We start from the raw sequence: 12,735 nt of genomic DNA, 5'->3' as shown, positions 1-12,735 counted from the left end.
AAGCCCGACTGACGTGTGTTGTTTTGCTTTTGTGTTATAAGGACAACATGCGTCATAATTATGTTTTAGGAATGCGTTTGTAGCATTTTGGTTATTCGCTGAGATTACATTTTTTTTAAACGCTTGCTGATATTGGTTGATATTGGAAATATCAGTTTTGAATATTTGGATTACTTTTGCCATTGTAGTGTCAGTTTTTTTTTTTTTTTTTTTTTTACATTTAATCTTCAGTTAACCTCAAAATTAATGTTGTGTTGCTCAAATTAATTTCTTGCATGACTTTTTGTTTAGACAAAATGGCATGCAATTATTTATTATTTATTTGCCTTAACTTGTGTTTCTAAGAATTATCAGCTTATGTGTATCAGCCAGATTTTTAATGAGTGCATCCCTGTTATTTATTGTAGCTTAGAATAAGCCATCCATTGTTTATACGCTGCTTTTTTCATTTTGGCTAAAGCAGTCTGTCAGGCTGGAAATTTAGATAGCTGACAAAGAAGTTGATTTGGCATTTTTTTCTTTCTCTCTTTTGAAGGTTCTGTCTTTTATTATTTAGTTTTGTCCAGTTTGCATTCACTTTCCTGTTCTGTGCAAACAGCAGTGAGATTTTTACTGAGTCAACAAACAGATTTTGCACTCTGACCTCTTCGGAAGCAGTGAGTGGGACACTTGAGCCTTATTTGTACTGAACAGAAATCTGTTCTCGGTCTTGCATTCTAGCAAATAAACTGACTGGGGAACCGTTTTCAGATTGATGCACAAATTACACCTCTTTTTACGACCATTTACATGTCCTGCTGATCAATATTGCACAGAAAATTTGAAAGGCTGACTATAATAAACTGATTCTATCTTGTTTTAATGTAAATTAGGGGTGTCAGGCTGCAGTAGATTTTATCAGTTCCCTGGAGAACAGTTGGTAAAGTCTGCAAGCTTTAACATTATAATTTTGACAGCTATTTCAAACTAAACAAAGTAGTAAGCAAAATATCCTCAAGCACAGTTGGAAATGTACTCCTAAAAACTGAATAAAAAAAACAAAACTGTTTTCAGCTAATGGCCGTTTAGTTTCTTTCTGCCTTTATGGGTTACATTTGATAAAAATGTAGTTGTAGTTTTATATTCTTAGAAATACATATTTTAGGTCTTTTTATTAATCTTTTCTTTTTCTAATGCGATGCTTATTTGCATTTTGCATTCCTTTGTGTGTTATTTTTCCAGTGCCTTGTCATGAGTGTTGCATTCTCATGACGCACAGGTCAAAAATGTCAGGTGTCAGGGTAAAAAAACCAAACAATTCTGCTCCATTCTATAGCTTTCTCTCTAGTTGTCTTTGAATTAAAAAACTCAAACATAAACAGCCCCAAACTTGTTTAGAAGCCGATGGAGCAGAATAATTATTGTATGGGACTTCATGAAATCTTTCACTAAACCCACCAGACTGATTGATTTCAGATGTCTAGTTTTGCACATGTCTAAACCCGACTTTAGAGCTGACGTCGGTAATCTCAAGACTATTCAGCTAGCAGCATTCTGAGTCTGGAGTGTGTCAGGGTTAAAGGTGAAGTGCTGCTGATTTTGAAGCAGACAGCTGAAATGATGCTGTGCAGCAAAGACAAAACAGCCATTCTCAAACATGTCTAGGGAAATGCCACCCAGGCTTTCAGAATACAGATTACCCTTCAGGATGCTTGGTCCACTGTTTACAGCCATCAGCTCCCAAGAACAAACTGCTCCACAGATAAGTAGCTTTTACTTATAAACTGATTGTAATTTTGTGGATGATGGATGTACTATTGCTTGAGAAGCAAGTAAGAAGAAATAGACCCAGGAGCTGCACTACTTAAACTGATAAAAGAGGATGCCTTTGAAGTACAGTATTCAGTAATGGTTTTCAGTTTTTTTTGGAAGGAGATGCAGTTGATCAATGTTTGCTGAGCATCATTCAGTGCGAGGACACAACTGCACCGCTTTAAGAGAGCTTACACATGCTGTGTGACACATTGCTTTTGTACCCTTCACGCTTATAGTGCTGATGTGGCCTATTTATAGTTGCTGAGGGCCTTTGGCTCAGTTTGATAGCTTGTTTTGTACCTTATAAGAGCCCCTGGCTCCTATTCTGACATCTCTTCTGCAAAACCTGGGACTATATTTATGACGCATCTCAGAGAAGAGGATTCTCAGAGCTCTTTTTTTCCCCCCTCTTGGTCATATGTGCAGAACTATATACATAACTAACATTTTATTGCACAAAACTATCATTATCCTCAAAAACAGGCAGACCCATATAGGACGTCTTTTTAATAATATTGATTTCACCAAACGGCTGTCATTTCTGATTTAAACATGCCATTTTAGACTATCTCGGCCACACTTTATCTTAGGGTCCTATTCCCACTAATAACAAACCCTTAACTATAACTTTTGCCTCAAGCTACTGATTTGCTACTTATTAATAATTAGTAAGGTTTTGTTTAGGATTAAGGATGTGATTTAAGATGTGCTTCATAAGTACCAAAAAACAACCAATTTAAGAATAGGCATGCCTAATAAGCAACTAGTTAATAGTGAGAATTAGTCTCTATATATTAAAGGGTTATATCAACATTAATTCATCAGCATTGATGCCTAAAGACTTGAATTAGATTTTTCTAGTTTTCATTGCCTTAACATTTTCTCTGACTGTGAGAGAAATGTGTGGACTGATCTTATATATGATTGTGTGGCTTTCTTTTGTCCTTTTTATTATAGACTAGAGCTTTACAGAATTTTTCAAGCTGTGCTCCCAAGTTGCTGATTAGTTGCAAAGCTGTGCTAGTGAAAAAAAAAAAAAGAGAGAGGGTGAAATATGGGAATGACATGTGAGGAATGGCTGCGGTATTCCACAGAACTGTGTCACTGAACTCACTGTTCAGGAATCCCTTATAGGCTCTTTTACAAAAATGTCACCGTCATCACATTTATGTTCCCATAGCGCTGATCGAAGACTGACCTTGTCTCACCACATCTCAGCTTGAACGTTAGAGGACCATCCTCCAAACTGACCCCAGATAAGCATAATTTCCTTTTCCAGCACTTCGCAATCAGAGCTACAGGGCCATCAGCACACAGCTGGGAAGGAAATGGAGGCAGAAATACAGACATAGCAAACAAGCGCTCAAAAAGGAACCCAGCTATTTTTAATAGAGGTCCCAGGTTCCCCAGACAGAGTGAGCGCAGACGTTTATTTGGAGAAGAATTCTCCTTGCCGTTCTCCTTCAAGCAAGCTGAAGCGGTTAGCCAATAAAAGACCCTGCTCGCTCATTAAATTCAAAACGGTTTGCTGTTCTTATCTGCAGGTTATTGAGGTTAGCATTTGTTTTTGAGCATAGAGAAAAATCTCAACAGGTCTGGAGGTCCTCTAATCTGAGTGATCAGCTTTTCCATAACAGAAACTACTATCATTTTGAAAGATATCTTTTATTGATGTTCATTGTTTTTATTGTTTTCACGCTCTTCCACTGGAGTTCCATCGTGTCAGTAAACGTGGCGAAACACCACAAAACATAAAAGCCTAGTTGGTTATATTGTTACCTAATTACTATTCTGAAACACATTTTGTGGTTCCCTCAGATTCAGAGTTTGACTCTTAGTATAGTTTTTGCTTTAAATACAATGTCAATAAATCTGGGTTGATGGAAGCGCAGATTGTTATTGCTGTTGTGGGAATCAGCTTGACAAAACAAAATGAGTATTGAAATCTTGCTCATGATACATTAATATTTTAATTTGGTTGTTTTGCGTTGTTTTAGTAACTAGCTCTCATTCATCTTTGTTTGACTTCTACTTTGCCCAAGAAGTACTGAACTTGCTCCTTCAGTGTAGAGCCAAAGAAACAGTGATACGCAGTGATGTGCACTATAGTTCCAGCATGTTTATTGTAGCAAAGAAACTCAGACTTTCACTGGCTGCTGGTCAGTCAATTTTCCCAAAAACCCTTATGTAACTAAAATATAGTTTTTTTTTTTTTTTTTTTTTTTTTTTTTTTTAAACCAAGACTTTTGTGCAATAAACCATTGCAATGTCAGTTCCCGCTCCACATTTAATGCATTATGTGCCAGTTCTTCTGGAAGTAGGGGGTCATGGAGGACTGACCTGGAGTCGGTGATTAGTACGGTTGGAACAGGTAATTAGCATGGCAGCTGTGACTGTTCAGAGGTGAGCACCAGCTATGGTCTTCTGGCTGACAGCTGGACAGACTGTCAGGCCACCTGGTCAATTTACTTCCTCGTGTACACACACACACACACACACACACACACACACACAAGAAAGGCTTCCTGCCAAACTTCCTGTGCCTCATCAAGGCTCAATCCTGATTAATTTGTAAGCCCGGGCACTGCAGAGAATAATCATGCTTTGAATCAAAAGCACTTTAATTTGTAATTTCGTTCATTTTTCATTCTTGCAAAGAGCTGGTTTTAAATCCAAAACAGTCTCTGCCGGCCAATTATGGCGACGACGTGTGCGTTGCAAATCCAAGGATGTTTTGAGCCTCTGTCATCTCCAACTGGTGGCAGGCTCAGCCCGGTATAGATGTTTCCAAAGGGTTTTGTTGTCTGTCAGTCTAACAATAAGACTTTGACACACAGTGAAGATGGGTGACCTCATCTCTCATAGCCTCTTCATTTGCTGCACTGCAGTGACATCACTGGACCACGGTTTTCATCCACCTCTTCTTTCGGATTCGATTCTCGCCGCTGCACCTCATTTCGTGCACTGATGAACACATCTCAGCATGGAACCATGCAGGTGTGTGTGTGTTTGTAAAGGATAACGTGGAAGTGTGATTGTCTGTTTTAGTGAAAGACTGTCAGAAAGTCTATTTGAAGGCTGTGGTGTGAAGCGCTACCTTTCACAGTTACTCTGGGAATCTACTTTTATGATCATAGTGTGTGAAGCTTAGAAGCATTGTAAAGAAGAAATGTGAGATTAGTTTCAATGTTGTTTATATTTATGTAAATATTTGGTCGCAATTGAAACGAGAGACCAAATTTGAGATTTTAGTTTCTCTGGAGCAGTTTGCTTTGCTTTTGTCAAGTATGACCTGTGCGTAACATTTTAGGTTATTTTATTATTATTACATATATAATAGTGGCCAGGTCACTACATGATGCTGCAGTATCCTTTCCTGACTTGCTTCTCTAAAACACCAAAAAGTGGCTCAATAATATTTAGATCTGGTGACTCTGCTGGCCATGGGAGATGTTTAACTTCACTTTCATGTTCTTCAGTCTGTGTGTATTGGTGTATTATCATCCTGATACACAGCCTTCAGGATACAATGTTTAAACCTTTGGGTGCACATGGTCCTCCAGGATGGTTTGGTAGTCCTTGGCAGTGATGTGCCCATCTAGCACAAGTATTGGGCCTAGGGAGTGCCGTGGTAAATCATCACTGAACCACCCCCATGCTTTACTCTGGGCATGCAGCAGTCTAGGTGGTATGCTTCTTGGGGGCTTCTTCACACTGTAACTCTCTTGGATGTTTGAAAGACAGTGAAGGTGGACTCATCAGAGAACAGTGAATGTTTCACATTGTCCACAGCCTAAGATTTTTTGATTTTTGCATTGAAAACGACACTTGGCACGAGTGACCAAAGGTTTGGCTATAGCAGCCCGGGCCTTGTATATTGACCATTCATATGTAGGTCATAACCTGAATGTAGCAGTAGTTCTAACTGGACTGGGAAATGCCGATGTAATGGTTTCTGTTTAATAAGGCAGCCTAAATATTAGTTTAAAAAAATAACACACAGTTTAATTTAAGTTGATTACTATACAGTTATATATGCATTTAGACGAGCTCAGCTCCAAACATGTGCGACCACATAAATTGGGGATTGGGGAGTTTCTTGCTCATTTTCACATTTTTATTTTTTTTTATGCTTCTCTCAGTCTTTCTCTGTTTAAGACAGTGGACTCTGTGATCAATAACACCAAATGTTTGGTTTTATCTGATTAAATCAGCACATATCCTCACTTTAGACAAGTTGTTCACACTCTTTCTCTTCCCTCCCCCTCCCTCCCAAAGGAGCCAATCAGCTCACAGGCTGTCCTCCTGACCATCATAGAAGCGAGCAAGAAAAGGGAAACGGGAGAGAGAGAGAGTGCTGGAGCAAAAGCCATGATGCAGTTCAGGACTAGAGATGGGGGGAAAACACTGAACAGACAGCCATCTCGTAACTCATCCCCAAAAGCCTGCAGTATGTTTTTAATAGTAGTCACAGTGCGTGAATATGCATTAATCTTGGGAAGAGAGGCTGAATAACTCAGTGAAGTTGACTTGAATCTTCAGGATTGCACACATTTATTAATGCTGTTTGCAGTACAATTACTATTGCTCACTATAAGTACTAAACTTTGGCATGTAACTCGTTTGTGCTGTGGGCATGAGCGATACCTCAAAATGTGCCTGTGTGTGCGCTATTACTTTTCTAAACGATTAGACTTGCATTTTTCTCATGGCAGGCGATACCAAAGACATAAATATAAGGAGGGACCTGAGCCATATCTAGAGACCAGAATATCAGTAGACTTAGGGCTGGTCTCTTAGTACTTGGGCAAGTAAGCAGCCACCCAGAATAAACCTGGTTTAGGTCCGAGGACCTCACTAATCTAGTAACCACCTATCAACCAAACACAACACCCTAGCAATTGGGGCTGGATATTGATACACGTCACCAGATTCACAGACTGTCAATTTGATTCCAGACGTGTTCAAATTTGACTGTGATCCATTTTAGTTTATTTTGCTTGCTTATGAAATCAGTTATTTCTCAGTTAAAGTTTAATTCCAAACACTGCCTTCTGAGAAACACAAAATAAGAGATTTTCCTTATTGTCTCTGTTGTTTTATTTTTTCAGTGAAAGTCAGTGCAAGTCCAGTTTTGTTTTGGAACCCAATGGCTTTTATTTTATTGTTTCAGTTGAAGGTCAGAACTGTCGGCAATCGGCATAATTCCATGCTAATAGTTTTTCAGGATTGTGCTTGTTGCTGGAGCGGTTGCAGGCTCATCCCTGGTAACCCTTTTTGGAAGGTACTGTTCAGATTTTGGTACAATGAAAATAAATTTAACTCACACAATTAAAAAGACCGCTCTTCAAAATGGCGGCATTATGAATTGTTGAATAAAATTGTAATTTTTGCATATAAAACTGATACGGTTCAACCACTGATGTCACAACATAAATTATTTTATCAATGATCTTATTGCAATTCTGGACCTTGATTTTGGTAGTACCTTTGCGGCCTATGGAGGGTCAGAGAACTCGGAATTCATCAAAAATATCTAAAATAGTTTTTCCGATGTCTAATGGTTTGAAATCTCCGTATTGAGGTTTGTTGTTGTTTTGAGATTTGTATTACTTACCACAGAACTGACTTTACAGAAAAGATGTGCACGATAATTGTTAAATTTATCATGCAGCCCTAACATTTTGCATATATCAAATTGGAGGCCATAAAAAGTTTTAAATAAGAAAATTGAAGAGTTTTAAGGACCTATAGAAATCCTGTGTTTAAGATAACACATTGGGCAGGGCTGTAATACATTTTGGTAGCCCAACTGGAAAACATAATATCCTTGGAACATGGGGCAAGTAGTTTTGTGAGGCCTGGGCTGAGAAGGTTTTGCTGTTATTACAGAGTACAAGAGCAGCCTGACAGCACGTGCTGTTTGTTTTGATTTTGTTCCAATTGTAGTTTCAGTTGTTTGAATGTCTTTTCAGTGTCTTCCACAGAAGAAAAAAAAAGTCATACAGGTTTGGAGCATTATGAGAGCGAGTAAATGATTCTAAACTGTGCTGTTGATTTAATAATTATATTTTTGCGTTTTTCACTCTTCCCACATTTTAAAATGCCTAGTTTTATCTAATTTAAGGCTAGTTGAAGTCTTAAATAGGCTATATTTAAAAAAATAATAATAATAATTTTAACTGATTTACTGAAAAACAGAATCCGGCCTAATAAGATTTTGACTATGATAGATAATAAGATAAAACATTTTGATGGATTGCGCTGTTGTAGGTTTTAAACATTAGATACATTAATTATAGATTTTACTGTTTTCATTACCATATGAACAAAGTCTAATTCCAACCTCTAATTAGGCATTGGTATTTCATTATGTGAAGCGAAAAGAAAAGTAATGTCCGCACAATGATATAACAGTTAGGTCTTCAGGCAAATTATTACATGAACCAATTTCAGTACATATGTTAATATTGAATAAAACATGTCTTGAGTATTTTAACCTACCCTGTTTTGCAGTTGAATGTGTGCTCTAGCATGTTTAACTAAAATGCTTTTGATATGCATTTATTTTAAGATTGCCCAGTATGTTTCTTCTGTTGGGACATAATTGTTTTAATTTTATTTGTGCAGCTTTTAAAACCTCTTAAATTAGATTTTAAAAACTCTGCAGATAAAACTCTGTGTTATCCAAAGTAGCTTATAATGCATTCAAGGTATACATTTTATTACTTTTTGCATTCCCTGGAAATCATTTTTTATTTAACAGATAAAATTATCATCTCAACCAATAACTGCTCTGTCGATGCCAACTGAGGTAAATGTTAAATTGCACTTCTGGGTTCCACAGAATTCTATATAAATGAAGTTTCTCTATGTGTACAGTGTAGTGCATTGCATTCTCAATTTATAGGCCATTTGTACCTCACTGGCATTTTGTTAGTGTGTTTTGTAGATGTATAGCCTAGTGTACCGTCTCTTTTGCCAGATCCTTGTGATTCATCATCAGACTCCAATTGGGAGCTGCACTACTTACCACTAGAACTCCCTATTAGAACAACAGACAGGCCCACAGGGCCAAAATCCGACAGATACGGAGGAGTCGTCTCCCTCATTACCTGCTCTGTGTGTGAAAAGATGTTTCTCTCAAGGGAAGGGGGTAAAGAGATTTGCCTTTGAAGAACAAAAAAGAACACTATGGGCTGTAGGAGGAATGTCTTCATTATGCAAACAGGACAGAACAGAAACAAGAGTTTTCAAGCCTCTGATGGCATTCAAGAGATGCTGCTTTCGGATGCAAGTACGCCAAGCAAAACTGGGATGCTGCTGCATAATTAAAGATGTGACGTTTTTTGGATCTTCTCTTGTCTGTGAGCGTTGCATAACAGAGCGACTGGGTTAGAAGCCCATCTTAGCCTCAGTGTAGCGTGCAGAGGGATATTATGAGAGTCCATGGAGATCTTTTTCCATTAGCACCTGCTGCAGATACTTCAGATACTCGTTTCATCCAATGCAAGGGCCCTGCTATGTTTGTGTCCAGTTTGTGTTTATTGAAACGGCTTGTGCGGGATCTTTGAACCATTCGAGATGTGAATCAATGATGCAAGTTGCTCTAACATGTGCACCACGTGTGTTTTCAGACTTGATCCACTGTACCAATGAGATGAATGTGAATGTGCCCCAGCTGGCCGACACTCTGTTTGAAAGAACCACCAACAGCAGCTGGGTTGTGGTCTTCAAAGCGCTCATCACCACACACCACCTAATGATGTATGGAAATGAGGTAAGAGATTCTGCCCTCGTGTCTCATACTTTTTTTTTTTTTTTATTTATTGTGGCCATACATCTTCATCAGCATGTCACCTTTTTGTACTGTTACCATTTATTCTCCAGCTCAGTCAAGTTGACCCTACATTTACCCCAAAGTTTGCGACTGAACATGTTTGAGACATAGTGACAGTAAAAGCATTTTGCATTGCATTCCTGTAAGTCTGGTGTAAAGAAAAAAAAAAGTCAAAGTCAAAGTGACCCACAACAACATGAAAGGATCAAACGAGTGGCACAAGAGCCCAGCTGCATGCATATATCTTCATATATATACATATATCCTGTGTACATTAGATTTACATTTCCTTAGTTCAAAGTAAGCGACCCTTTGAGACCTTGTGTATGTCAATATTAATATTTTAAGTATTTAAATATTTTACACTATCATTCAAGTGTTTTTTTATGAAAAAAGTCTTTTGCTTTTAAAATACTTTATTTTAAAACACAGTAATATAAAAATACTGCAGAACAGTAATATTGTGAATTTAGTATTATAGTTTAACTGTTTTCTATTTGTATTAGGGGCAGGGGTGTCAAAATAAATCGTTGCATGAATGCATCGCAGTGCGGACGTGGACGATTCTGCATCGATAATTGAATAGACCAAAATGTTTCTCGCATATGGCGTGTGTGTGTGTCAGAGACAAATGATGCAGTATTCATGAGAATAAGTGCTGAAAGACACGTGTGCATTGCTTGATTTCCACTCGCTGTTATTTAAGCCTTTTACTTGAATGCTTTAATTTCTGTGGTTTGTAATGCAGTACGTGTTAGATGTACAAAGCTCACATACTGACAGACTTTCATGTGCGCTTTGTGCCTGTTTGTCCTGAAGCTTGTGGAGCAGTTAAATGCACTTGGATCTACTTTTATGATGCAAAATTGATTTTAAACAAAAACATTTTTTTATGTAGCGCTACTGTGCTGTTACATGGCAAATGACGCTACCCTCTCGTTCACTGATCTGCTCCCTGCTATTCAGTTTTATGTTTACTTTCAGTAAAAAGTGTGGTTATTTGTTTAAATTCTGTGTCATTTAGAATTGATTTAAATTAAAAAGTTGGTAACACTTTAATGTTAACAAATGGCACCTGATTATTATTAATTAACATGAACAGTGCCTTTATTACACTATTTATTAATCTGTGTTAATGTTTAATGAAAATGTGATTGTTCATTGGTAATTCATGTTAGTTTACAGTGCATTTAAATAATGTTAACAAACACAATTAGTGATTTTTAATAATAGAACAGTAAATACTGAAATTAGCATTAACTAAGATTAAATAAATGCTTTAGAAGTATTGTTCACTTTTAGTTCGTTAACTAATGAAACTTATTGTAAAAACGTGTTACCAGAATGTTTTATAAAAATGAGAAATGCTCATAAACTGTTTTTGGTTTTCGCACAAGGACATCCAGAAGTTTTAGTTTCAGATCTGAATTTTAATTTTGGTATGTTTCTATTAATGTAACTTTAAGTAAATTAAATGTAATTTATTACTATGATAGCATTTTTTCCAGGCAGTAGAATGATATAGAAATTATTCTGATGTTGCTCAAAAAACATTTCTTATTATCAGTGTTTTTAGGATTCTTTGAGGAATAAAAGTTTTGCCTTTACTTGAAATGGAAGTCTTTTGTAACATTGTATGTCACTATTGTCACTTATAGTTTTAATGCGTTCTTGCTTAATAGAAAATTAATTTCTTTAAATTTCTTGGTGGCAAACTTTAGGTAGTGTTTTTTGCACATTTAAAGGTAGGTTAGGCAATTTCAGAAAGGCTAGCTTTGACATCAAGAATCTTACCCTCCATGTGTAATCACTTTGTTAAGCCACGCCTCCTCCAAAACACACAAACACTCTCCATCAGAGCAGAGACTAACCTGCGACATGATGAAAGATCATGCAAAGCTGTCAAATTACATAATGTCTCATTCACAGATGAGAAAACATTACAGTACAAAGTGCATAATATTACAATTAACACGCTTTTCGTTCTCCCTGTCTGCGCAAAAAGAGGTATGCAAATACATATTTGACATTGTAATCTTCGTACAGAACATTTTCATTGGATTTATGATCCTTTTCCTTCCACACTTGATATAAACGCACACAAATAAATTTCGACCTCTTAATGATAGCTATCAGGATATATAGAGACTTTCAACCAGCGTAACCTAAATGCTTTTGAATCAGATGACATACTAATTTCACAGCCCTGATTTGAGCTACATTTAACTGTGAGGTTAGTGTGTCCTGTTTGTACATTTAAAAAAATTGAAACAAAATTGATATTTGACTTCATTAGTTTTTGTATTTCATCATCATGGGGGACTGGTAGATAATGCTTAACTCCTGTTAGATGTTTCTGTAGATGGTTTATTCATTTTGAAACTGAAATGAAAAACCCTGCAACAATTTACTGTTAGTAAATTACAGTGTTTGAGTTTGAAAGTGTGCACAGTTGAAATGCAAGAGCTAGATATTTCTATATAGGCACGAACATGTAGTCCGCTAATGATAAACAGTAGGTAGGTGAGAACATGACACACACATACACATTAATGATATATACAGTTAGACTGTGACCTAGATGTGCACGTGGCCCGCTTAATGCATTGCTACAACACGAGCACCTTGCTACAGTATCTAAATGAGGACATGCCAAATGCTTGTTCTCTTTATGTAAAGCTAATTGTAACTTTTTTTACACACTACTTTGAAACAGAAACTATGTTTTTAGAATTAAAACACATTTATGAATGTTTTTCACATCCCAAGAGGAAATTTTGTCAGTTTCAGATAACTTGTGGGCTTCAGTTAAACTGCAGTTAATTCAGCTCTAAGAGATTCAAGTAAGTTCAGTGAAGGATTCATCTGCTTTAGATCAATAACTCATGAGTCATTTGCATAATACATTAAAAGAATTGCTTCAGGGTTATTTCTTTGTGATCTGGACTGCACAAGTCACACTCTGTTTGTTTTTAAGTGCAGCCAGTGAAGAAAACACGTCCATTGTATCGTACCATTGTTCTTTCACAGTACACAGTCCTTTTTATCTCATCACATTCAATTTAGACTGCAAGCTCACAACTCGGGTGAAATATAATTAC

At 36.9% G+C, this 12,735-nt stretch overlaps 1 protein-coding gene across 9 annotated transcripts in view; it reads left to right on the top strand.

The window, feature by feature from the left end:
- Nucleotides 1–12,735, top strand: part of si:ch211-200p22.4 (phosphatidylinositol-binding clathrin assembly protein) — a 49,647-nt gene that overhangs the window by 2,444 nt on the left and 34,468 nt on the right. For all 9 annotated transcript variants that reach the window (XM_043243794.1, XM_043243788.1, XM_043243787.1 and 6 more), the window contains exon 2: nt 9,432–9,574. In XM_043243794.1, coding sequence (XP_043099729.1) covers nt 9,432–9,574 — 143 coding nt within the window. The remainder of the gene's footprint in view (nt 1–9,431; nt 9,575–12,735) is intronic.

The sequence above is a fragment of the Puntigrus tetrazona genome, chromosome 7, assembly GCF_018831695.1.
Source record: "Puntigrus tetrazona isolate hp1 chromosome 7, ASM1883169v1, whole genome shotgun sequence".
In the NCBI taxonomy this organism is placed as follows: domain Eukaryota; kingdom Metazoa; phylum Chordata; class Actinopteri; order Cypriniformes; family Cyprinidae; genus Puntigrus; species Puntigrus tetrazona.
Note: the sequence above shows the minus strand (reverse complement) of the source record. Positions and strands in the feature narration are given on the sequence as shown.